Source organism: Agelaius phoeniceus, unplaced genomic scaffold (genome assembly GCF_051311805.1).
Source record: "Agelaius phoeniceus isolate bAgePho1 unplaced genomic scaffold, bAgePho1.hap1 Scaffold_113, whole genome shotgun sequence".
Classification (NCBI taxonomy): Eukaryota; Metazoa; Chordata; class Aves; order Passeriformes; family Icteridae; genus Agelaius; species Agelaius phoeniceus.
In genome coordinates, this window is record NW_027509877.1 from 1,887,304 (window position 1) to 1,914,612 (window position 27,309).

The following is a 27,309-nucleotide window of genomic DNA, read 5'->3' on the forward strand; positions in this document are numbered from 1 at the left end:
CAGGAGTGCTACCAACACACTGACCCACAGGGTGTCAGGTCATATTCTGACTCTGTAAGTAATTTTTTAGTACTACTGCATTTCTATTTTTAATTTTTCCACTGAAGAACTGTTATTCCTATTCCCATAGATTTTGCTTGACAGCCTCTTATTTTGAAAATTATAATTCCAAGTGAAGGGATTACCATTTTCCATTTCAAGGGAGTCTCCTGCCTTCCTTAGCAGACACCTGTCTTTTCAAACTGACACAATGCCCTGGGACAGCCAGGCAGGTGAGGAGGAAGTCAGTGCTCCTTTCCCCCTCTCTCCTGCTCCACCTCCCAGCCCAGCACAGCCCCCGGCTGCAGGACAACCCTGCTGCCAACCCCGTCCTGCCGGGGATGCTCTGGGGGGATCTCCTTCCCCTTCCCTCTGGCATGGATGCAAATGCCATCCTCTCCTTGTCCTTCCTCCCCCAGGGAAGAAGCTGAGGATGGAGACCAGGGAGGACAAATCCCCACAGCAGAACCTCATGGAAGAGGCCATTTTTAGTGGCTCCACACTGCAGAATTCCAATGTAGAGGATAAGCCCCAGAGATTCCACAGGAGGAGGGGCTGCAAACCCATCCCAGGGTGCTCTGAGGAGGAAAGACCCACCCTGAGCCAGGAAGGTGGACAGAGCTTCAGCCACAGCTCAGAGTCGGTGGTCCATGAGCAGCTTCATGATGGGGAGAAGCCCTACAAGTGCTTGGCGTGTGGGAAGAGCTTCAGGCAGAGCAGCACCCTGATCCGCCACCAGATGATCCACACTGGGGAATGGCCCTACGAGTGTGGGGAGTGTGGGAAGGGCTTCAGCTGCAGCTCTGCCCTCATCAGGCACCAACGCATCCACACTGGGGAGAGGCCCTACGAGTGTCCCCAGTGTCAGAAGAGGTTTCATAGAAGCTCCCATCTCCTCTACCACCAGCGAATTCACACTGATGAGAGGCCCTTCCTCTGCCCTGAGTGCGGGAAGGGATTCAAGCAAATCTCTCACCTTTTCACCCACATGCGTGTCCACACTGGGGAGAGGCCCTACGAGTGTTCCCAGTGTGGGAAGAGGTTCACCCAGAGGTCTCACTTGACAAGACACCAATGGAGCCACCAGTACGGGAAGCCCTGCAAATGCCCTGATTGCAGGAACAGCTTCATGCACCACTCCAGTTTCATCCCCCATGGGAGATCCCACATTGGGAAGAGTCCTGGTGATCCATGTTCCCTGTGATCCATGCTGAGAAGACACCTGTCCCTTTTCCTTCCCCTGCCAATGACATGATGTGGAATTGGAGAACATGAGGGTCTGGCCATGGCCCTGTCATTACATTCACTCCCACCTCAGGTCATTGCAAGTGGCAGGAAAGGAACTTGCGCTCTCTCCATGAGGAGAAGGGTGACATTTCCAGGCAGGGGAAAGACGTTGCTGGGAAGAGCCAGGCAGTTTTGTTGTAGTTTTCCTGTAAATAATTTTTCTTATCCCTTCTGTTACCAGTATTGTTTCTGTTCCTGGTTGTTCCTTATCTTGTTGCTGTTCCCAATAAATTGTTCTTATCTCATCCCGGGATCTTTGCCTTTTGTGCTTTCCATGGGAGGCGGGAGGGCAGCGAGGGCAGCGCGGTTTTAGCGGGAGCAGGAAATTGGGGAATCCCATTCCTAAACCCCAGCCCATGGGAACCGAGCATCCCAGCTGGTGCCAGCCCTGGGGGCCATGGCAACAGCCTTGGGAGCGGGTCCCTGGCTGGGGCTGTGGGAACCTCTTCCCTCTGGTGCCCAGGGACAGGAGTGGAGGAAACGGCTGCAGCTGAGTCGGGGCAGGCTCAGCTTGGATGTCAGGAAAAGGTTTTTGCCCAGAGGCTGCTGGGGCCCTGGCCAGGCTCCCCAGGGCAGGGTCCCAGCTCCAGGGCTCTCTGAGCTGCAGCAGCGTTTGGCCAGCGCTGCCAGGCCCAGGCTGGCATTGTTGGGGTGTCCTGTGCAGGGCCAGCAGTTGGACTGGAGGATCCTGATGGGTCCCTCCCAGCTCAGCCAGTTCTGTGGCTCTGGGATCCCATCAGCCTGGGGATGGGGCTGCCAATGGTTGCCATGGCAATGGGCTCTGGCTGCAGGCCTGAGCTGGTGTCCATGGCAACCACCCCTGGCATGGGGTCTCCATGGAGCTGCCAAGGGACTGACCATAGCAACAGGGGGCTGGTGATGGTTGCCATGGAAACTGACCATAGCAACAGGGGGCTGGGGATGGTTGCCATGGAAACTTACCATAGCAACAGGGTGGCTGGTGATGGTTGCCGTGGAAACTGACCACAGCAACAGGGGGCTGGTGATGGTTGCCTGCTAAGGATCAGATTTGTCACAGGCCCTCACAGGGGTTCCATGGGGATTTTCCAAGAGTCTCCAGGCTGTTCCAGAGCTGGAATTTCACAGGCAGGGACAGGGGCTCCATGGAGACCTCCCAGCCCTTTCTGGGGATGGTAAAGAGCCCTGTGGTCAGAGGCAGTCACAGCCATGGTGACATCCCAGGGCACCTTGGGCTGCACAGGCACCGATCTGTCACAGGCACTCACAGCGGCTCCATGGTGACATCCCAGGAGTCCCCAGGCTGCCAAAGAGCCGGGATGTCCCAGACACTCACAGGGGTTCCTCTCATGGGCACAGTGGGGGCTTCAGGAAAAGCTTTATTTCTCTTTTGGAGAAACTCCTGCTGAGACATGAGGTGGAGAAATTACATCAAACAGCCACAATGGATCCTCAAACCCCTGCCGGGCCCCTAGACTTCTAAAATGCCTGCTAAGGGAGGAGACTGGGAGCAGCTGGATCCAATACCAGCCCCAGAGTTTTTCCAAGGTGTAGAAGATTGGACAGGTCGGATTGAACTTTAACCCAATTTGTCCCACAGGATTATTAAAGGAATACCAGATAAATTATATATATATGGCTCCGATTGATTCTGATCTTCATCAGACAGAAACATCTTAACCCGAGTTCTTTGCTTCAAGTCCAGGAGCTATAACAAATATTGGAATATAGTGCTCTGGGCAGCAATTTTGAAGGCAGCAGGGCCTTGCTGTAGTTGTTGGAGCCCTTTGCCGGCAGAGCCTCCTGCTCCAGCAGGAACTGCCTTTCCTGTGCCATCAGTAGGGCAGGTCCCGCTGCAGGAAAAGCCCCAGGCCAGCCCCAGCACAGGGAAGGCCTCGGGCACAAGGGCAGAGTGCCATGCTGGGAGCTGTGCCAGGGAGAGCCTGAGGCACCAAAGGCACCTTGGCAGCAGCAGCTGCTTGCAGGCCATGGCCAGAAGCCTCCCTTGGCAGTCTGGCCTGGTGGCCACCACTGCAGAGCTGCTGCCTCAGGGCTCATTCCTGGCTGGCATCTGAAATGCCACTTGTGCTCCAGGAGCCTGACTGGGAAGCCATTGGCCCCTGCACCTTGGGGACAAGATATCAATGACAAAACTCTTCATGCCAGCAAAGCCAAGGCAGGGGCAGAGCAAAGGGCACAGCCAGGTCCAGGGGACAGGGCTGCCATGGTGATGGCTGTGAGGTCACTGCCCCTGCAGCAGCCTGGCTGCCCTCAGCAGACATTCTGGCCACAAGCCTTGTGAGGGCACCCAGCACATCAGAGAACCCACACTACAGGAATTCCATCCTTGGGAAGGGCAGGGGGTTTCACTGGGTCAGGTTGCACGAAGCTCCTGATCTTGGACAATTCCTGGGATGGGGCATCCACTTCTCTGGAATAACTGTTGCAGTTTTGTGCCGCTCTTATAATTCTAAAATTTTTCCTCTTCTAACAAATGTAAATCCACCCTCATTCAGTTTAGAGATATTGACCCTTGTTTTGTCACTGCAAGATTTGGGAGAAAATTACTTTGATCACTATTGTTCCATTTTCACAGACCTTAAAGAGGACACAAAAATCTCCCAAGATGGGGTTTGGAGGCCTCATCTCAAAACCAGGAGGGAGAGGCTGAGGGCTCTGTGCTCAGTGTTTTGGAGACTGAGGACAGAACTGGAATAGCCTGGGAGGGATGGAAGGGTGGTTTGAGAGAGGCTGGAGCTTTTTCTTCATAGCAGGAATGAGCCTGAAGAAGACATAATAACACCAAGGGCAGCTGGGGAGGCCCAGAGTGGACACCAGGAGAAAGGAATTTCCCTGGCGGGGAAGGGCTGTGGTGCAGCACGTCCCCCAGCAGGAGCCTGGAGCAGCCCAAGGCTTTGTGTGGGCAGGCAGAGGCAGGCAGGAGGCAGAGCTGTCAGCAAAGGAAGGGGCCAGCCAGGTGGGGCAGCCGGGGGATGCCGACAGCCTGCAGGGACAGAGGCGCAGGTTTGCTCAGCACCAGAGACACCTTTGCCTTGCTTGTCCCCACCTGTCATCACTGCCACCAGTGTTCTGCTCTACCTGGAACCTGGGGACACTTTCTCAGTCCTGCCCCTCAGAAGGATTTATTTAAAGTATGAGAAACTTCAGTGTTTCAGCCTCTTTTTGAGTCCCTGAGAAGTTCTTTGAGCACACTGTGAGGGACTGAGTCTGATGCAAAGAGGACCAAAGCCCCAGAGGGTCATTACTGTCCTTGTGCTGTGTCTGTGCTGCTGAGCTGGGCTGGGCTCCTGGCCCAGAGGCAGCTCCTGGCAAGGGCAGCAGAGCTGCAGAGAGACAGCTCAGGCCACGAGCAGCTCCTGTGCACAGCCCAGCAGGGCTGGGGCACTGCCAGGGCCCCTCAGGGACACCAGCAGGGCACAGTCAGAGCTCACAGGGCCTCAGCACTGGCAGGGGCTGTGGCATGTCCCAGAGGGGGCTGTGTCACAGCAGCTCCTCTGTGGCTGTGTCATGGAGGCACAGGGCATCTGTGATGTCAGCAAGGGGCTGTGTGACAGCACAGAGTGGGCTGTGTGAGGTCACAGATTGGGCTATGACATCACAGAGCTTGTGGTTTGAGGTCACTGAGCAGCTACAGCATCATAGAGGGGACTGTGTGACATCACAGAGCAGGCTGTGACATCATGGCATGGCTGTATGACATCATAGAGCTGGCTGTGAGGTGAAAGTGTGTGCTGTGACATTACAGAGTGTCAGTATGACATCACAGAGAAGGTTTTGTGGCATCACTGAGGGGGTTGTGACATCACACAGCTGTCTGTGATATCATAGTGTGAGGCCATAGAGCAGATCTTTCCATCATAGAGGGTGGCTCTGTGACATCAGAGAGTGGGTTGTGACATCACCGAGTGGCTGTGTAACATCATAGAGCAGGCTGTGAGATCGCAGTGTGACTCTTTGACATCAGAGTCTTCTGTGACATCACAGAGCAGCTGTGTAACATCACCGCTGACTGTGTGACGTCATAGGAGGCAATGTGAAATCACCAGGGCTGTGGGACATCACAGATGGCTGTGTGACATCACAGGGGTGTGTGATATCCCAGGACCTGTGTGATATCACAGGGGCTGTGTGAGGTCACTGGGGAGGTCACTCTGCCCCGGCCCCCCTCACAGTTCCCCCCAGAGCAGTCCAACCCTGCTCGTGCACAGCGGGGTCCCCTGTCCCCCCGGGTCCCCCCGCCCCCGGCGCCGCAGCCTCCCCCAGAGGATGTTCCACGAGATCGACCCCAGAGCCTGACACGGGGAGGGGGGCCGGGGCCCTGGGGGTGGCACAGGGAGACGGGGACCCCCCGGCAGTGTCCCTGCGTCCCCCAGGGCCAGAGCCTGGGCCAGGGCTCCTTCACCCCGCTACCAACGAGGCCTTGAGAGTGCTGAAAAAATCCCCAGCAAGGGATCAGCAAAAACCAGATTGAATATTAAGGGACAGCAGCACAAAGTTCCTTGGCAAGAGTCACTCTGCTCCTGACTGGACACTTCAGGCACAGCAGGGAAACAAAGCAACAACAAAACCAAACCAAATCCAGGCAATCAAACCAGAAATCAACTTAGAACTGTCCCTGTGTGTGTGTGTGACACAAGGACAGTGAGGGCAAGGATGAAAGGAATACGGCCCAAAAGCTTAACAGAGCTCAAACTTAACAGGACTTAACTTATACCTTAATCTTAACTGATACCTTCAATTTCACAATTAAGCAAAAAACAGCATTTAGCAGGATTTAATCTAATTTTAACCTATGACTTTGCAATTTAACAGAGGATTAACATTTAACAGTATTTGACTCAGCTTATAACTTATATTAAACATAGCAACTTAGGGAAACAACAACTCTTAGCGGTGTTTAGCTTCACTTAGACCTCGTGACTTAACCTTACCTACAGGCAATGTAGGTAAGGTTAAGTCATCCAGGTCACACTTGGCACCAACAGCTTTCTTTGGCAGGGTGAGAACAGGGATGTTGTGCCACGGAGGGAACAAAACCAGTTCCCAGGGCTGCTCCTACAGAAAGCAGGAGCTGGGTGGGCAGCAGCAGTGCCTGGAGCAGACAGTGTTTGTGATGAGCTGCAGAGGAGCTGAGCCCAGGGGCTGTTGGCCAAGGCCGAGCCCCAAGGAGCATTTCTCAGTTGGCAGGACGGCCTGAGAAGGGGAGGGGGGAATGCAGCAGCAGAGGGCCCATGGAACCAAGGGACCATTGTGACACTGTGGGGCCCTGTGAGACCAAGGGACCATGGTGACACTGTGGGGCCTCATGGAATCATGGAGAGCACTGTGACATTGCTGGGCCTCATGGAACCATGGGGACCATACTGACACTCTGTGGCTCCATGGAATGTAGGGATCATTGTGACACTGAGAGGCCCCATCAAACCAAGAGTCCATTGTGACACCGTGGGGCCTCATGGAACTGTAATGCCATTGTGACACTTTGAGGTGTCATGAGACTAAGGGACCGTTGTGACACTGCAAGACCCCAGGGAGCCAAAGGTTCATTGTGACATTCCAAGACCTCATAGAACCTAATGGAGAGACCATTTGGACACTTCAGAGCCTCATGGAACCAAGGTCCATTGTGACACTGAGGGGATTCATAGAATCATGGAGACTCATAGAATCATTGGGACACTGTGAGGCCCCTGGAATAAGCAAAGCATTGTGACACTGTGAGGCCTCATGGAAACCGTGAGACCATTGTGATCCTCGGGGTCCCCACAGAACCAAGAGGACCATTGTGATACTGTGGGGCCTTGTGAAACCAAGAGCCCTTTGTGACACTGCAGGGCTGCATGGAACCAAAGGTCCATTGTGACATTGCTGGGCCTGATGTCATCAGTGGACCACTGTGACACTGTGGAGCCAAAGGAGACCATTGTGACACTGCAGGGCTGCATAGAACCGAGGGGCTATGGTGACATTGTGGAACCCCATTCAACCAAGGGTTCATTGTGACACTGCAGGGCTGCGTGGAACCAAAGCTCCAGGGTGACACAGAGGGGCCTCCAGTCATCAATGGTCCATTGTGACACTGTGGAGCCAAAGGAGACCATTGTGACACTGCAAAACCCCAGGGTCCGAAGGTCCATTGTGACATTGCAGGGCTCATGGAACAGAGGAGTCACGTGACATTGTGGGGCCTGTGGAACCACGGAGACCATTGTGAAACTGCAAGGCCTCATGGAATCCTTGGGACCACTGTGACACTGCAGGGCCTTGTGGCATCATTGGCACCATTGTGACACTCTGGGACCCCATTGAACCAAGGGTCTATTGTAACACTGCTGGACCCCATGGAATCAAAGCACCATTAGGACACTGTGGGGCCCCATGGAACCAAGGGGACCATGGTGATAGTGCAGGACCTCATAAAACCAAGGGAACACAGAAAAGGTCGGTTGGTTTGGCCTCCCATGGACTACCTAATTGGTCCAGCTGGTCTTGGCATGTTGAGGGTCTCTTCTTATCTGCTGCTGGAACACTGGGGCTCCATGCTTTTCTTGCCATGGGAAAGAAATCTCCTTCTCCTCCAGGCACCCATGGCCACAATTAGGATTTCACCTCCAAATTTCCTTATTTCTACAGATTTTTCCCATAGGAATACGGCCAGGACAAGTCTGGCTGGCAATGGTTTCATAAGGGTCACCTCTCATTGGTCCACGAAACACTGGGGAAGGCTCTGTGCTTTCCTTCCTATGGGAAAGAACTGTGCTGCTTCTGCATGTGCCCATGGCCGAAATTGGGTTTCCAACTCCAAAATTCCTTTAATGCAAGGACTGCTCCCAGACAAAATCTGCCATTCCTGACAAGTCTGGAAGGCCTTGGCCTACTTAGGCTCTCACCTGCCTTCCAAACACTGGGGCTCTGTGTTATGGAAAAGAACTATCTTTCTCACCCAGGTGCCCATGGGCAGAATTGGGATTCCACCTCCAACCTTCCCTATTGTGACAAATTGGAGGAGACTGTTGGCTGGAAACATTCTCTGTGTGGGGGGGAGGAAGGGGCAGGTCCAGCCCTGCCCTGCCCTGGAAGCCCAGCCCTGCCCTGCCCTGGAACCCCAATCCCCCCAGAGCCTCTATCCCAGCCCAGCAGTGGCTGCCAGTCCCTGGCCCGGCACAGGCAATGCTCCACAGCCACCTCTGCAGCCCCAGCCCAGCTCCTGAGGGACCAAATGCGCCCAAGTCCCACCTGGGGGAAGGGCCCAGGGAGACCAAGGGGTATTGAAGGCTCACCACAAGGCAAGCACACAGCTTGACCCTGGATCCTCTTGGAATTTCCATCTGAACACTGCTGGAATCCAGGAGTTGGTAGCTGTGTGTGATTCCCTGTATCTTTCCTACTTCCACTTCTTGTAAAATTTTGAGAACCTTAAAATTGAACAGGCTTAGAGTTTGTGAAGTTGAATGGCACAAATTAATGCTTTGAGAAGTGTTTTCTGTTGATTGAATATCATATTAAACCTTTTGTCAACATTTCTCTGATTTTCTAATTTTGCCAGTAAAGGCTATTTGGTTGTTTTCAGCTCCTGAGAATCTCTTGTTGGTATTTCTCTAGTACATATAACTCAGAGTACAGAAACGATTGTAATTCCATTTAAATGTCTCCTTAAGGGAGTTGTTTGGGGAATGGGAGTCAGGGCTTGTGTGTGCTGCTTGGCCCAGCCCGGGCAGGGCTTTCTCAGCCACATTCCACACTCCATTGCCCAGCTGGAGCTGCTGGTGCCTCTGAGTTGTGCTGCCCCAGCCCCAGGGACGCTCTCCTTGTCTGCCCATTCCCCCACGGTCTCTGGGCAGGGCTGGCTTCAGTGGGGGCTGCTGACATCCTCAACAACTTGGAGGCTGCTGCTGAATTTCCCTGCTCCAGAGGCTTGTTCAGCCTTCAGCTCTTCAGTGCAGGAATTCAGTGTCCCAGGGCTCATTAACATGCAGAATACCTGAACAAGCCCAGCCTCTGGGAATAATTTGATTTCGGTGTTCAAATCTTGTTGTGGTTAACTAGACAGATCTCAGTAATATATTCAAACTGATTGCAATATATTTTAAAAGACAGTGAGAAAAAATTTTTAGGTCCTGTTCAGGTTGTTTCCTGTTAATTCATTGATATGTGCAATCTCCAATTGATACTGAATCCAAGTACCTCCTCATGAATTTTAAATAGATATGAAAATCAAGACCCTTCATGGCTGACAATCAATCAGACACTCTCCCTACCCCCACCCCACCATTTCCCCCATCCAAGCCCTGGCACTCAGAGCAGCCTTTGTGCAAATCTGAGCTCCCTCCAGCCCAGGCTGCACCTGCAGCTTCCAGCTCCTTGGCTCTAACTCCCACCTGCTTTCCTTGGAGAAGGAGCTGCCCGAGACACAGAGGGATGTTCATTTCTTGTCAGCCAGCAAAGGCAAGGAAAGGCACAGCTCCATCATATGCGAAAATCATTCCTCTGCTGGATATTAAATCCGCTTTCCACAGCAGACAGTCTCAGAGCAATGGAAAACACCTTCTGTGCCCAGCACAGATCCCAAAGTCCCCCCAAACCCTCCCTGCCCCGATTCTGCCCAGATTTGCTCTTTGCACACACGAGTCACAGGCTGAAGTCAGGAGCTCCCTCCATGCCCAGAGGGAGGAAAAGAGAGAAAGGGGATGAAGAGCTCTCCTGTGCAGAGCCAAGGTCCAAGTGCAGCCCCTGCAGTGGGAACCACAACTCATCAGGTTTGTGTCCTTTGGGCTCAGGGCCTGGTGACACTCAGAGGCACAGAAAAGTTTCTTGCCAACAAACACAAGCTGAACATTTGAACAGTTTAATAACCATCACAGCTCTTCCCTCAGCTCTCTGGGATGTCCCAGCAGCATCTGACATGTCCCCCATCGTCAAGGGATTTCTGTACAGATCAGTTTTAGGCAAAGACATAAGAAAAATTCAGTGATAGATAGAAACACAATTAAGATCTTGACTAATGTGATATTTATTTGAACTTCAGAAATATTGGGCAAGTCCCTGCAGCCCAAAGCATGAAACCAGTCATTTGACAGGCACTTGAATGACCAGAGAGCATCTGGAGGAGGAAATCTGAAAGCAGCAAGGTGGACATAGTTCCAGATGGGCTAGTGAAGGGGTGTCCTTAGACATGGCCATTTCAACAGGAGAGCTGGAAACACCTGAAGGAAGAGGGAGAGGAAGTAATACAGTGGATATTTGTCGGGTCCGGCTGTCTGTCTCTGCCCCGACACGGGTAGAGTGGTTCTTGGGTGGCACGCGTTTCAAAAGACGAGTCTGGACTCTTCAGTTTTTTGGTCTTCAGGTTGTTTATTATTTCTTATCTACAAAATTTTTCTGTCTGCCCAACAGAGGTCTGATCTGCAAGCAGTCACAGGCACTCTCTGACCACCCACGGGGCGGTCATGTCTTTTTATACTAAAATCTACGTACACAATATTTACCTTTATTTCCCAATGCTTTTCACCCATGTTAGCAAGTGCACCTTCACCATAAACCAATCTCTAAGTGCCAACATCATCACAGGAGATGGAGGACAAGAAGAAGAAAGAAGAAGGACAAGACACGCCCTGATCCCTCCATCTTGTCTCCATAACCCCCTGTACCAAAAACCTTAAAGTCTATATCTCACCCTCTAATTGTGTCTCTTTTACACCTTTTACTCTAAAGTGATTCTCTTGTCCTCAGACTCTTGTTACTTCTGTGGATGGATCAAAATCAAGCCACCAAACACTCTTGGCAACATTCCAGGATTTTCGAGACCCCCAAGGGTTCTCCTGGCATCTCTGGACATCGGGAACGATGTGCTGAGATCCCACAGATATTGGTGACACAAGTCCACAGGAAGACCAGCATTTCTTCTCCTTCTGCCGTCAGAAGACACTTCCAGGAACTTCACGTTCCTGGTCGGAAAATTTTGCCATTTCTTAAAAGTACTCAAATGACCCAGATAATAAAGATCTGCTGGTATATTATGAAACTAACAGGTATTAAAACCTGTGCCCCTTTCCAGGTAGACATCAGCTGTGTGCCCATGAACAGGCAGTGCCACTTGTGCCCTGAGGTGCCCAGCTGGGATTGGATCTCTCCCAGAGCACCTGAGGGAGAGCAGAGCACCTTGCAAGCTGCAGGTCCCTGACAGCCCCGCAGGGCTCCTGTCCCATCAACATCTGCTCTGCTCCAGTCTGAAACAGGGCCCAGCATGGTGCCAGGATCATCAGAGAGCTGAGGTGTGTGCTGGAATTCAATGGCCTCCCCATCCCGCAGCAGCCCTGCATTTCCCTCCCGCAGCCTTGGTCTCCAGCCCAGCCATGGAGGCTCTTTGGGCTCTGGAGTGTTGCTGCAGCCCCCAAGGGCAGCTGAGCTCTGCCTTTGGCACAGTCAGGCCTGGCCAGCGCAGGCCATGCTCAGCAATTGCTTGTGTGTGCCTGGCCTTGCTGTCAGCCCCGGCAGCGGCTGCGTGGCCCCTTTGTGGCCCTGTGCTGGCCCAGCCATGGTGGCCCAGCCCCTGTGCAGGCCCAGCCCAGGCCAGGAGCATTGCGGCTGGGAACGGCCCCTGTGCCGTGGTGCCCACAGCAGCCTTGGGGCTCTGTGCCCCATGGCCTCCCTGCTGGGCAGCCTCTGCCAGCTCCTGCAGAGCCTGTGGCACCTGTGGAGCTGCACAGACAGCCCTGCCCCGGGCTCTGCCGGCCTCTGGGCCAGCAGAGAGGCAGCCAGGGCTGGCCATGGCCGGGAACAGGCCCTGAGCCCCGCAGGAGGATGGAGCTGGGCCACAGCCAAACTCAGCCCAGGCCAAAGCTGGGCTCAGCAGCCAGGGCTGCCAACACATGGGCACAGAGGCTGGCACTGACAAATGTCCTGGGCCCCCTCCCTGCTCTGTCCACGCCACCAAGGGCACAGAGCAGCCTCCTCTCTGGGCCACTTGCCTGTTTGCAATGCCTTGCACAGGCGCTGGCCCTGCCCCACAAGGCCTGGCCTGAGTCCTGCCCCTGCACGCTCAGCCAGGCTGAGATGGACACTGATGGTTTCTGGGCCAGGCTCTCGGAGCCCAGCCCAGCTCCCTGCAAGCTCTGCCAGCTGCCCGGAGCTCTGGGCAGCACCAAGGGCCTCTCTGAGCCCAGCCCAGCCCAGCTGGCTCTGGCCCCACAGCTCTGCTCAGGCCAGGCTGCTCTGGGCACTGGCCCCACGGCCTCAGCCCCTGCCAAGGGCACAGCAGCAGCTGCAGCTGCCACAGGACTCAGCTCCAGCCATGGGGGAAGGTGCTTGGCCAAGGCCAAAGGAGACTCCCTGGCTGCCCTGCTCCCCTCGGGCTGAGGTGCTGAGAGCTCTGCAGCCCCTGCTGCCATCCCATCTGCCCAGGGAAGCACAAGAGCCCCGGCCTTGGGGCCCTCAAGAGCTGCTCCTGCTCCAGGCCCAGGGCCCATGCCAAAGCTGGGACAGCAGCCACAAAGCTGTGCCCATTTCTGTTCACTGCTGCTCTGATGGGGCTGGATCCTCAGCCGCCTGGAGGTTGGTAATGAATTTTATTACTCCGGAGGCCTCTTTCTTGAGCTCTTCAGTTCAGGAATTCAGTGAAAAAGGCTCATAAATATTTGTTTAAAACACCTGAACAAGAACAGCCCTGAGGAATAATCAAAGTTTTCAATTCTTCTGTGGTTAATTAGAGAAATTTCACAAGTGTTTTCAATTTGAATCTGCTGTATTGAAAAAAAAAGGGAAGAGAACTGTTTTATCTAGTATTCTTTTCCTGTTTATAGTTTGGTATAATCAATGTCCAATTGATATTGACCCCCAGCACCTCCTAACGCTGTGTGAAGAGATATAAAAATCAAGACCCTTCATGATTGACAATCAATCAGACTTTGTCCCCATCCCCTCCCCACTATTTCCCTCGTCCAACCCCTGGCACTCCTATGGATCAGGAATGGTGTGGCCAGCAGGACCAGGGCAGTGATTCTTCCCCTGTGCTCAGCACTGGTTGGGCAGCACCTCGAGTGCTATGTCCAGTTTTGGGCCCCCAAACTTAGGAAGGACATGGAGGAGCTGGAGAGTGTCCAGAGAAGGGCAACAGGCTGGGGAGGGGTCTGGAGCACAAGTCCTGTGAGGAGCAGCTGAGGGACCTGGGGTTGTTTATCCTGGAGAAGAGGAGGCTCAGGGGAGACCTCATCACTCTCTACAACTCCCTGACAGGAGGGTGCAGCCAGGTGGGGGTCAGACTCTTTTCCCAGGGAACAGTGACAGGACAAGAGGACACAGCCTTCAGCTGCACCAGGGGACATTTAGGCTGAACATTAGGAAATATTCTCCACACAGAGGGTGATTGGGCATTGGAATGGGCTGTCCAGGGAGGTGCGCGAATCACCAACTGTGGTGGTGTTTCAGGAAAGACTGGACGTGGCACTCAGTGCCATGGTCTGGGTGACAAGGTGGTGTTGGGTGCCAGGTTGGACTTGATGCTCTCCAAGGTCATTTCCAGCCCGGCTGATTCTCTGATGATTGTGACACTGCAGGGCCCTGGGGAAGCAAGGGGCCATTGTGACACTGTGGGGCCTGGTGGCACCAAGAAGACCATGGTGACACTGCGTGTGACATGGCAGCACAGAGCCAAGGGGCCATGGTGACACTGTGGGGCTGAATGGAAGCCAGGAGTCCATGGTGACAGTCTGGGTCCTGGTGGCACCACAGAGGCCACTGTGACCCTGCAGGGCCTTGTGGAACCATGCAGAGCATTATGACAGAGCAGGACCTGGTGTCACGATGGGGCCGTTGTGACACTGCAGGGCCCCATGGAACCAAGGGGCCAGGGCTGCTCCTCAGGGACTCCTGGAATGAAGGAATCATGTTTGACACCGTGGTGGCCCTTGGGAGCAAGAGGCCATTGTGACACTGTGGAACCAAGGAGAGCATTGCTGCACTGCCAGACCTCATGGAAACAAGGATCCAGTGTGACACTGCAGGGCCTGGGAGCACCAAGGGCCATTGTGACACTGCAGGCTCCAAGGATCCAAGGGAGTTTGTGACACCAAGGGATCCCATGGAACCAAAGGGACATTGTGACACTGGGAGGCCTCATGGAGTCATGGAGACTGTGACACTTTAGGGTATCATGCAACCATGGTAACACCAAGTTGTCTGGGAGTGTGGATCCGCTGGAGGGTAGGAGGGCTCTGCACAGGGCCCTGGACAGGCTGGATCTAGGGTCCAAATCCAACAAGTTGAGGTTTAACAAGTCCAAGTGCCGGGTCCTGCACTTTGGCCACAACAACCCCTGCAGTGCTACAGGCTGGGGACAGAGTGGCTGGAGAGCAGCCAGGCAGAAAGGGAGCTGCAGGGACTGATGGACAGCAGGCTGGACATGAGGCAGCAGTGTGCCCAGGTGGCCAAGAAGGCCAATGGCTCCTGGCCTGGATCAGGAATGGTGTGGCCAGCAGGAGCAGGGCAGGGATTCTTCCCCTGTGCTCAGCACTGGTTGGGCAGCACCTCAAGTGCTGTGTCCAGATCTGGGCCCCCCAATTTAGAAAGGACATGGAGGGGCTGGAGCATGCCCAGAGAAGGGCAGCAAGGCTGGGGAAGGGTCTGGAGCACAAGTCCTGTGAGGAGCAGCTGAGGGACCTGGGGTTGTTTATCCTGGAGAAGAGGAGGCTCAGGGGAGACAGGGCAGTGTCAGGGCACAGGTTGGACTTGATGATCTCCAAGGTCTTTTCCAGCCTTGCTGATTCTGGGATTCTCTGGAACCACCCTTGGAGCAGTTTCAGGATGAGCCCTGGGCCTCCTCTTCAGAAGCTCCAACAGCCCAGGTCCCTCAGCTTCTCCTGGCAGCCCCAAAGCCCATCCTGTCAGTCCTGCAGAGCCTCTGCAGCTCCTCCTCACTGCCAAGAACAGGGAGCCCCAGAGCCAGACACAGCAGCCCAGATGTGCCCCCCTGGCCTGGGGTGCCTCTGGCAAGGGAGCAGCACCAGGCACTGCAGGAGCCTGCAGACAATTCCTGCAGCACTTGTAGGATGATCCTGCTGCCCAAGGGACATTCCCATGGGGCCAAGTCAGGAACTGCAATGGGGAGTGGGGCCAGAGAGGAAAGGGCAAACAGGGATGGGCTGTTTGCAGGGCAGGGAACAGGGGTGGGTAATTGGAAGAAATTTGAGCAGAGAAAGAGTAAAGAAATTAAAGGTGAAGCAGGGGAAATGCTCAGGGCAGTTTTGGGGTGGCTGCCAGGCAGCCCTGGCTCTGAGCAACAGCATCTGCAGTGGCACAGGAAACTCCCAGCTGATGGGAACAAACTTTCTGGCTGAGTGCAGAGGCCAGGACAAAGCTGAGTGGTTTCCCTGGTGTCCCGCAGGCCTTGCTGGCCCCAGGGGCTGATGGCATTTGTGCTCCCTCAGCTTCATGTCCCCACAGCAACAGCATGGGGGTGCTGCCCCTCCTGTGTGCAATGCAAACAGGGGCTGCTGAGGCAGTGCTGCCCTGTCTGTGCCTGCAAGGATGGGGCACCTGTGTGAGCTGGGGGAGAGGCCAGGGCTGCAGAGGGGGGATGGTGTTGGCAGCTGCATGAGGACGCTCTGGGACGCTGCCCTGGGCTGTGCAGCGCACTGGGCATGGATCAGCCCCTGCTCTGCTGCTCCTTCCCGTCTGCCCCAGGGCCCTTGCAGAGCCCCAGCCATGCTGTTTGCCCCCAGCCTGCCCACGGCCAGCCTGGGGCTGCTCATGGGGGTTTCTGTGCTGAGCATTGGCCTGGCCGTGTTCTTGAGAGAGCCTGGGCAAGGAGCCTGGAGCCCCCAGGGCCTGGCCTGAGGCGTCAGCGCTGCCCCAGCAGTGCCCATGGCCTGTCCCTGCTGCAGCCCCGGCACTGCCACCCCCAGGGCTGTGCCTGGCCCCGAGAGCACTCAGGCCCTGCAGCAACACCAGGGCCACCAGGGCAGCGGGGCAGGGCCATGGCAGCAGCACTGGCAACACCAAGTGCTGCTGCTGCTGCTGCTGGGCACAGCTGCTGGGCCAGCCCTGATCTGCCCCAGCTCTGCACACAGACATGGCTGCTGCAGCTCCAGAGAAGGCAACACAAGGGCATCTCTGCAGAAAACTCTGCTGGGAGATCCTTTAGTTCCTTTACAACCATCAAGAGTGCACAGCCCCTCATTGACACAGTCTGTGGCCACAGGGAAGGTGTAGAGAAACCAAATAACAAATGGCAGAAACAATGACATTCCTCTGTAGATAGTATGAAAAACTAAAACAAGGGAAAAAAGACCCTACATCCAAACCAACAAGAAATATGAAAGATTACTTTTATTACAAGTGATTTGTAGAAATGGTCCAGCAGTTTAATGTTTGTGAAAGCATCCAGTCATCAGTGTGCACACTGAAGCCTTGAGCTCCTGGTTCCTCAGGCTGTAGATGAGGGGGTTCAGGGCTGGAGGCACAACTGAGTACAGAACTGACAGGGCCAGATCCAGGGATGGGGAGGACATGGAGGGAGGCTTCAGGTGAGCAAATATGATAGTGCTGACAAACAGGGAGACAACAGCCAGGTGAGGGAGGCAGGTGGAAAAGGCTTTGTGCCATCCCTGCTCAGAGGGGATCCTCAGCACAGCCCTGAAGATCTGCACATAGGAGAAAACAATGAACACAAAACAACCAAATGATAAATTAGCAGTAACTACAAGAACCCCAAGTTCCCTGAGTTGGGATTTTGAGCAGGAGAGCTTGAGGAGCTGTGGGATTTCACAGAAGAACTGGCCCAGGGCATTGCCATAGCACAGGGGCAGGGAAAATGTATTGGCCGTGTGCATGAGAGCATTGAGAAAGGCACTGGCCCAGGCAGCTGCTGCCATGTGGGCACAAGCTCTGCTGCCCAGGAGGGTCCCGTAGTGCAGGGGTTTGCAGATGGACACGTAGCGGTCATAGCACATCACAGTCAGGAGGGAACACTCTGCTGAGATGAAAAAGACAAAAAAATATAGCTGAGCAGCACATCCAGTGTAGGAGATGTTGCTGGTGTCCCAGAGGGAATTGTGCATGGCTTTGGGGACAGTGGTGCAGATGGAGCCCAGGTCGCTGAGGGCCAGGTTGAGCAGGAAGAAGAACATGGGCGTGTGCAGGTGGTGGCCGCAGGCTACGGCGCTGATGATGCGGCCGTTGCCCAGGAGGGCAGCCAGGGAGATGCCCAGCAAGAGGCAGAAGTGCAGGAGCTGCAGCTGCCACGTGTCTGCCAATGCCAGCAGGAGGAAGTGCCTGATGGAGCTGCTGTTGGACATTTGCTGGGGCTGCACATGGGCACCTGTTCATGGAGAAAAGGACAGTGAAGTGTTGGAGCAGATACCTGTACCCAAAATCAAAGCCTTTTCCCATACACTCTCCCGTGGAACACACACTGATACACTTGTTTTTAAGAGTTCTGGTGTTTTCTTTAAAAGCTTCCCCATACCTCTGCTGGTGTACTTGAATATCAGAAACCCTCAGCATTTCTACTGCCCTTAGGGAATAGAGAGCATGTTCTGAGAGGCAAAGTGATAAGTGGTGAGCTAGTGGACATTGTCTATCATTCTGACCTGTTCAGAATTTCTCTGGGCTTTAACCTTTGTCAGGTGGAGGGTGATCACCTCCCCATGTTTCCCTTTAAAAACCCCCAGGTACTGCTGAGAACAGATGTTTCCACCACAGCCCAGCTCCACATTTGTAGCCAAGGACTCACGTTGCTCATTTCACCAACCCAGCAGCATTTTCAGTGTCACCTCTGCCTCTCTCCATCAATCTCATAACACAGAGCTGCTTTAGGACAGGTTTGCACCCTGGATTGAAGCTCCCAGCTTGGACTGAAATTTCAGGGAGACTTCCACGTGTCCTTCTGATGGCATTGGCTGAAGGGAGATGCAGCTCCTTCCCCGGCTGCACTGACAGCGTTGCCCAGAGCCGGGCCCTGGGGACAGCATCACCCTGAGCCAGCTGTGCCCCCTGCCAGAGCCCCCAGGGCCGGGCAGCTGCTCCCAGCCCTGTGCTCTGCAGAGGGAACTGGGCCCGGGGCTGCAGAGCTGCCCCACGGCTCTGCTGCAGCTCTGCCTGCACAGGAGGGGCTGCACGCCTTGGAGCCCCGGCCCTGAGGGTAGAGGCTTGGCTGGGGCACAGGAGGGAGGGGGCTTGTTCAGAGGGAGGGGCTGCACTGCAGGGGATCCTGTGGGCATCTCTAAACTCTCCCTGCCACAGCATTGCTGGGGTTTGTTTTCTCTCATTGCCTGATCTTCTCTCTGCTTCCTGCCGATTTTCCTCCTGCAGGTGTTTCCCTGTGCTTGATCTCTCCCTGCCAGCACTCACAGAGCCCAAATCTCTGTGCACTCTCCTTGGCCCTACAGAACCCTGTCTGTTTGCAGGGCACTGGCTGGGGGCAGGTTCTGTTTGCAGCTTGGAGAAAGGACAGCTCAGACTGAGCCTGATGGCTCCAGCAAAGGTGATGCTGCTGCTGTCCGTGGGCAAAGTGGCTGAGAGCACATTAGGGATCTCTTGTGAACCTATTGGTCACTAAAAGCAACAGTTTGGATGTCTCAAGCACTTGTCAAAATTCATAAATAGATATTCATGTAATTCTTTTATATTTATCCCCTCTCCCTTCCATTCTCCAAAAATACAAAACGGAACACAAAAGTTTTTGGAAATTTCCCATTTTTCAATTAAATCCTTGCCTTGGAAATATTATATGTCTGATCAGAAGCCCTCAGTATGTCAGAGCTTCATTTCACCTCCCCTGCCCCAGAAATACTCAGACTTGTACTCACAGAGTCTGTAGGCATTGGGATGTTCCAGCTTGAGGAGATGGCTCCAGGAGCTGCAGCTGCATTGTCCTGCAGCCAGAGGTTCCTGTGCCAAGGGCTGGCAGTGATTGTGCCCCAGGCACTTCTCAGCATCTTCCCAGCCCTGACTGATTGAAGCTCTCTGTGCCTCTGTGCTGTGCCTGGGCTGGCTGCAGGCAGTGCCCCAGCCCTGCTGGGCTGGCACAAGAGCTGCTCATCAAGAGAAATGTACTTTTGAAGCTCTTCTTGGTGACCAGGAGCTGCCTCTGGGCCAGGAGCCCAGCCCAGCTCAGCAGCACAGACACAGCACAAGGACTTTAATGAGCCTCTGGGGCTTTGTGCTCAGGCCCTGAACATCAGTCCCTGAGAGGGAGCTGAAGAAACCTCTCCAGAACTCCAAGGCAGAATCCAACTCCAAACTTTCTTGGACTTTTAATGGCTCCCACTGAGGGACACGACAGAGAAAGTGTCCCCAGGCCCCAGGCAGAGCAGAGAACTGCAGGCAGCGATGACAGGTGGGGACAAAGAGAAGCCAAGTCTTGGTGCCCTGGGGCACAGCAGGGTCTGTGCCACCAAGGGCTGGGAGGAGACACCTTGTCCTGAGGCCCTGGGGCCTCCTGGCCCAGCCCCAGCCAGGCTGGGCACTGTCAGCCCCTTGTGCTGCCCTCAGCATCCCCCCCTAGCCCACATCCCAGTGGCCTCAAGGATCTGCTGCAAGGAGTCCCTGGGGAGCCTTGCTCAGCAATGGCCCTGAGGGCTCCTTCATGCTCCCTGCAGGGACTGCAGCTTTTTCAAAGGACTTGGGGTTTGGCTTTGGCCTTGGAGTCTCTCAGAGGTTTGTGCAATCCTGGCCTCCAATTACCTGCTGTAATTAGTCCCTGGAGAGGCTTTGTCAGTAACACCATTCAGTGGGGCTCATTAATGCTTCAGGGTACTTCAGTTCTTTTAAGGTACTTGGTGTTTCCCTTTAGATCCAGACTCCGGGAGAGGTTTGTGCAATCATGGCCCCAATTATCTGCGTTAATGAGTCCCTGGAGAGCTTTATACTGACACTCAGTGGGGCTCATTCATGCTCTGAGACACTCAAGGTGTTGAAGGTACTTTGCATTTTCCTTTCCACACTGAGTGTCTGAGAGGTTTTTGTGCCATCCTGGCCACCAATTCTCTCCTCCAAGGTGTGGTAGGTAAGGGACAGGCGTTCGGAAGATTTCGGGCTGCTACGGAAAATTACAGGAATCCTCCTGCCCCTCTCCCCATAGATAAGGATCACCCTTGGAATGTAGCCAAACAGGTAGCCCCCCTAACCTATGGATGCCAGTAACTTTCCACTCCATACTAACCCTAGAAAGTATAGCCAAACCCCTGTCTGACGTAGAGAAACCCCTTAGTCCATAAATACCCTTGAGACCCCTCAATAAACGCCTTTAACCGTCCACCACATTGGTGTCAGCGTCCGTTACTGTCCCCAAGGGATCCCAGGAAGGGATCGCCGTGCTGGACTTCGAAACCAGGTCACTGCCGCCTTCCCAAGAAGGCAACATAGTGGTGCCGAAACCCGGGAACAGTCTGGGTGACGGGGATACTCCTGGCCGGGGGACAGCGTCCACAGCGCAAGAACGACTGTAGCGAAACAGGGGGACGCCCCGAGACCCGTGATTCATATAGAAGCGATAGCGAAGGTCGTAAGTTCGATACATATGCAATAGAGAATCAAATGTGAGCTCAAGAATTTTAATCTCACTTTAACGAGACTCCTCGAGCTCGGGGTCATTGACCGACCCATAGATATATTGCAGTCTGAAGCGTAGCAGAAATGCACTGTCGCGTTAGCAGAAGACACAAAAGCCACAGGCAGCAGCAAAAGCCTGAAAGCGTGAGAGAAGGCAGAAGCAGCCCTATGCAAAGCATTAGAAAAACAGGAGACGTGGAACGCTGCGCGTTCCTGTTTGTTAATCACGCCACAGCTGGGGGAGGGGGTGATAACGCGAACCCCCCCTGGTGGCGACCCGATTGAGAGCAGGGAGACGGGGGGGCCGGGCGCATCCCATCCCTCCCCGAGCCCAGAGCCCCCGGAGCCCCTGGGGGACCCCCTGACCCTTTCGGGAGACCTGCCGGGGCCCAAACCCCCTCCGGAACCCCCCGGAATGCCCGCGGGCCCCTCGCCTATCCCTTCCCTGCCGCTAGCCGACTTAGAGCAAGAAGCAGAGGGTCGCGTGCGGTCCTTTTGGGCGAGATTGGCGGCAGAAGCCCGAAATATCGAGAAGGCAAGCGCGCGGGCGGGCAGCGGAGGAGATCCGCCGCCTTTCCCATTTGAACACGGCGCGGGTGGCCGGGAAGAAGAGTGGAGCCTGTCGGCCTGCGGCGGGAAGAACCCAAAAACGCAGCCAGCCGCAGACACGCATGCACGAGAAACCAGCGCTGAGCCCATGCCCGGCCGGGAGCTGTAGAGCCCAGCAGACACACATGCGTGAGAGTGCGACAGAGGGCGGGCACTCGCTCAGGAGCCACGCCCACTGCCGTCACCATATACGGGAGAGATCCCTCCCTGCGGGAGGCAGGGCGAGCCCAGGGAGTGGGAGCGGGAGCGGCACCGCCCCCGAGGGGAGGAGTGGGGCCGAAGCCGAACAAAAAGGCAGGGGAAACCGGAAGTTTATTGGCAGTCGACTTTCGACTCTGAAGAGAACCACAGCTCCCCAGACCGCCCTGCAGAGCTGACCGAGTCCAGCAGCGACTCGGAAGCAGAGAAAACAGAATCAATGCAGTTTCAGACGAAACCAAATAAAACTTTTAACACAGTCGGGAACCAGCCCCAATACGAACTCACCGATTGGGGTAAAATCAAAATTGAATGCGCGGGATGGGCACCCGCAGCATCAGTGCATGCCTTCCCGGTGAGAATCACAGGACCCCAGGAGAACCAGCAAAGAACGTATACTCCCGTTAATTCCAAAGACATTCAGGCAATAGTAAAAGCTATTTCAGAAAAAAGAATTAACTCAGAGATGGTTTCCACTCTCGTGGATAGTCTTTAGCAATGATGATTTACTCCCTTTTGATATAGTGCAAATAAGCTGTATGCTTTTTGAGAGGGAGAAGACGTGCGAGATTCAGCCCCCTCCCGCTATAGATGCGAGACAGCCCATCTATGCCAACCCACAGTGGGGCAGGGGATCTTCACGCCCTATGCTCCCACAGGAAGCAGTCAGTATCGCACCCCCGCCAGCGATACAATGGCAGGGCTATGCAGTACCACCAACCGTACCCTCGCACCCCCCACCATCACAAGCCACGCAAGCGCTACAGGACCAGCAAGGGACGCCCCAAACTGGGACCCCTGGGTGGCCCTGGCCATGAAAATAGGGAAGGAACCCCTGATGATGTAGGAGACATGCCGCCTCTATGGCAGTCAGGACCCCCACATCGTAGGACTTCAGTTTTGGGTAGACACGGGATCAGACTGCACGATTCTCCCCCAGTTGCATTGGCCCAGGCACTGGCAGTTTAAGAAAGTCCCTCCAGTTGAACGGGGTGGGGGGACAAACCCGGGCGTGGAAAAGCACCCAGCTGGTGGCTATAACACTTCACACGAACAAGGGACCAGAACAGACAGTAGCGATTTACCCCTACATTTTGCAAAACTCTTCGCCACTAATAAGAAGAGACGTCCTTGCTATGCTAGGAGTCAAGATTACAAATTTATCATAAGGGCCACTGCTATACACCCTCAGCTGCCGATCAAATTGACTTGGAAATCATCAGATCCTATTTGGAGGGAGCAGTGGCCTTTGTCAGAGCCTCGAGTGGCAGCTTTGCTGGAACTGGTCAACCGTGAACTGCAAAAGGGTCACATAGAACCCTCCACCAGTCCATGGAACACCCCTGTGTTTGTAATCCCCAAAAGGTCCGGAGAGGGTTATCGTCTCGTCCACGACCTGAGAGAGGTGAACAAGACGATTCAACCCATGGGTCCAGTCCAGACACTGTTACCCATGAATTCAGCTATCCCTGAAAGACAGCCGTGCGCAGTACTGGACATCAAAGACTGTTTCTTCTCGATACCCCTGCATCCGGACGACAGAGAACGCTTTGCCTTTTCCGTTGCGTTTCCAAACGGTAATCGGCCCAACCTCCATTTCCAATGGAGGGTGCTTCCACAGGGCCTAGTGGACAGTCCTGTTATCTGCCAGGTCACCGTGGACAGAGCACTGATGCCAGTCCGACATTCCTACCCTGCCACAACCATCATCCAATACATGGACGACATCCTAGTCGCTGCACCATCGACGAGTCAGGTAGACCACCTAGTGTCTACAATCATAGAAACCCTCCGGGCCAACAGCTTCAAGATCGCAAGTGCAAAGGTCAAGAGAGGGCCCTGCATGACCTTCCTGGGAGTGGGAATCACAAGCTCCTACGTGACTCCTCCCAAGGTAAAGATCAACCGGGACATCAGGACACTTCACGATGTGCAATGCCTGGTAGGATCGCTGCAGTGGGTCCGTAACATTGTCCCGATCCCCCCTGAGGTCATGGACCCTTTATATGACCTCCTGAAGAGACAACACCCCTGGGAACCCAAGGAGCTGACACCGCAAGCGGCGAGCTCCCTCGATTTCATCGACCAGCAGATGTCCACTAGCACGCTAGCCAGGTGGAACCCGGCCATGTCCCTGGACTTATACGTCCACTTCACACCAAAGGGCGGAGTGACGGCACTGGCACAAGGGCCTACCAAAAAGTCCCGGCCGATCCAATGGGTAGTCCTCGGGAGACCTGCTCGTGCATTCTCCCCAGGAATCGAATGCGTCGCCAACCTTATCAGGAAAAGCAAGAAACTCGCCTTGAGACACCTAGGAACTGAGCTGACAAGAATACATCTTCCCTTTCGCAAGCAACTGTCTGCGGAGTCACCCGCAATTTCAGAGCACCTAGCCCTTGCTCTCACCGGCTTCAGAAGAGAAATCTCCTACTCTGCAAAACCACCCTGGACTCGGCTGCTGACCATCGTCGACATAGACATACCGCCAAAAGTCAAGGACCGACCGCAGCCAGGACCAACCGTCTTCACGGATGCTTCCCCCACGACTTCTACTGCAACGGCAGTGTGGCAGGCAGGAGAGCAATGGCATTGCATCAAAGCATGTGACCCCACACTGTCAGTGCAGCAACTGGAAGCAGCAGCAGTGGTCTTAGCGTGCGGACTTTTCAAAGATGAACACCTCAATATAGTAACAGACTCTATATTCGTGGCAAGGCTTTGCCTAGCCATGGCAGGACCAGGTGTGTCAACATCTACAGCAGCCCTAATGCTGGAAGAAGCGCTCTCCTCAAGACAAAGCACCGTATCCATCATTCACGCCAACAGCCACGACCCAATCAAAAGTTACTTCCAGACAGGCAACAACAAGGCGGACGCCGCAGCAAAAGGCGTATGGACATTGCAAGAAGCTCGTCAGCTGCATGAATCACTCCATATCAGGGACAAGGCCCTGGCGAAGAGATGCGGGATTTCAACAGCAGATGCAAGACGTGTGGTGGCTACCTGTCCTCACTGCCAGAAGTCACCCCTGTGGACCAGTGGAATTAACCCAAGAGGTCTCAAGCCTTCACAAATCTGGCAGTCGGACTTCACCTTGTGTCAACTGCTGAAGCCCCGAGCATGGCTTGCCGTGACGGTAGACACTTTCAGCAGAATGCACACAGCACCCCAAAACTAACTCTAAAGCCACAATTCAGCACTGGCTGACAGCCATGGCGTGGCTTGGCATCCCCAAACAAATCAAGACTGACAACGGTTCCAACTTCACCTCCAAACCAATGCGAGAATTCGCCTCGAAATGGGGCATCACATTAGTACAGAGTATCCTGTATAACAGTACCAGGCAGGCCATAGTCAAGCAGGCGAATCAGACCCTGAAAACCAGGCTGGAGGTGTTGGCAAAAGCTGAGGGCTTTGCCAATTCTATTCCCCCGGGAGATCAGGCACGCATACTAGCAACTGCTTTGCTAGCACTGAATCAATTTCCTAGAGGAGATGAAACAAACAGCCCCGTCCAAAAACACTGGGCCACCAGAGAGCTAGAAGAAGGCCCGCAAGTTGTAATTAGAAATGAGCTAAGCGAATGAAAACAGGGCTGGAAGTTGATGCTCACAGGACGAGGGTACGCAGCTGTCAAAAAAGACGGCAAAATTAAGTGGTGTCCACTTAGGTCGATCAAGCCCGACCTTCACAGTGGGCAGGACAGGGCTGATGAGAATTGTGAGTTTCTATTTACAGGACATGCTTATGGGTCGTCCCCGAGATGCGTACATTCCCCTTCCAGAGGAAAGTGACAGTCCACCAAGCCGCCGGACAGCACCCAAGAGACCCGCACGGGTGAGACCCAAGCAACAACAGTGTTTCTGTGTGATTATGCTGTTGGGGCTTGTCGCCAGAGGGCAAGCCAGCCCAGACTACTACCCTCATCAGCCCTTCAGGTGGGTCATGCAACTTCTTGCTGGAGACAAGATGCTCAGAGACATCACCACGCCAAACGCCCCGTCCTTCGTGCTTCACGTCACTGACCTGTTTCCAGAACAACCAAAGGTAGACCCCTATTCTTCACACGCCTCACACATGTACCTATCCTACTGGTGCCCAGCCTCAAACGCAAGAAAAAGTTATTGCAATCGCCCAGGGTGGAGATACTGTGGGCACTGGGGCTGTGAAACAATAGTTACAGACACCAGGCCATCAGGACCTGGGTGGGACCCACAAGAGCCTGACAGATTCCTACAGTTCACCTGGGCACCCGCAGGCTGCAAAACACCCGTCTTCCTTCAGCGAAGTTTCTATCGAAACCACCATAAAGTCCCCAAATTCCAGAAGTGCACTCACTATAACATGACAGTCTTGCAGCCGGATCACCCCAGCTGAGCCGTGAGCAAAGCATGGACAGTAGTCCTTCAAGAGTCAGAAAAGTGAGTGAATGTGCGAATTACCAGACTCCCACCATCAGCACCCAGAGCGGTTGGGCCCAACAAAGTGATCAAAAGCACACAGAAAGAGAGAAACATGACCTACCCCAAAGCCTTGCCCACAAGGGTCACCGACATCCTGACTGGCAATGAGGAAGCCTTCCAAATAAGCCACTCAGCCAGGTCAAGCTCAGACCCAATCCTTCACATGTTAGAAGCTAACTTTCTATCTCTGAATGAATCTAACCCTAACCTAACCGATTCCTGATAGCTTTGCTACGATGTTAAACCCCCCTTTTACGAAAGAGTCGCTTTAGATACCCCCTTCAGCTATTCCACAGCCGATGCCCCTCACCAGTACAGATAAAACACACACCGCAAAAGAATTACCCTGAGTCAAGTCACAAGTCAGGGCAGATGCTTCAGCAATGCAACCCTAGCTAAGCGGAAAGGTGACATCTGCACCGAAGTAGTTGAGCCCGACAGGAAAAATAATAATGGGTAGTCCCATCTGCATCTGGGATGTGGGTTTGCCAGAGATCTGGAGTGAGTCCCTGCGTGTTTCTTGCCAAATTCGATAACTCTAACGACTTTTGTGTTCAAGTTCTGATCGTCCCTAGGGTCCTGTACCACTCAGACAAAGAAGTGTACCACCTTTTCGAAGAAAACAGCTGGCTCCACAAGAGAGAAATATTAACAGGTATAACTATCGCAATGCTGCTCGGCCTAGGGGCGGCTGGAACGGCAACAGGTGTCTCAGCCCTAGCAACTCAACACCAAGGAATGTCCCAGCTGCAGACGGCCATCGATGAGGACCTGCAGAGGATCGAGAAATCCATTTCCTTTCTAGAAAAGTCAGTCTCCTCGCTCTCAGAAGTGGTCCTGCAGAACAGGCGAGGACTGGATCTCCTGTTCATGCAGCAAAGGGGCCTGTGTGCCACCTTGAAAGAGGAATGTTGTTTCTACGCTGACCACACAGGAGTCGTTAGAGACTCCATGGCAGAACTCCGAAACAGACTGGCTCAGAGACAGAAAGACAAGGAAGCCCAACAGGGCTGGTTCCAATCCTGGTTCAATCAATCACCATGGCTAACCACCCTAATTTCTACCCTAATAAGTCCATTGGCAATGCTGCTTTTAGCTATTACCTTCGGGCCATGCCTGCTGAACAAGCTAGTCTCATTCGTTCAGGCCCACCTAGAACGGGCTA

The 27,309-nt window shown here is 54.2% G+C and overlaps 2 protein-coding genes across 2 annotated transcripts in view; one reads left to right on the forward strand and one right to left on the reverse strand.

Annotated features, from left to right (window-relative positions):
• Window positions 1-27,309, forward strand: part of LOC143693004 (uncharacterized) — a 680,702-nt gene that overhangs the window by 564,976 nt on the left and 88,417 nt on the right. Inside the window, 1 exon segment of the mRNA XM_077173088.1 lies at window positions 856-1,092. Coding sequence (XP_077029203.1) covers window positions 856-1,092 — 237 coding nt within the window.
• Window positions 16,683-17,270, reverse strand: LOC143692996 (olfactory receptor 14J1-like). Its single transcript, XM_077173080.1, has one exon. The coding sequence runs from the start codon at window positions 17,268-17,270 to the stop codon at window positions 16,683-16,685; it is 588 nt and encodes a 195-aa protein (XP_077029195.1).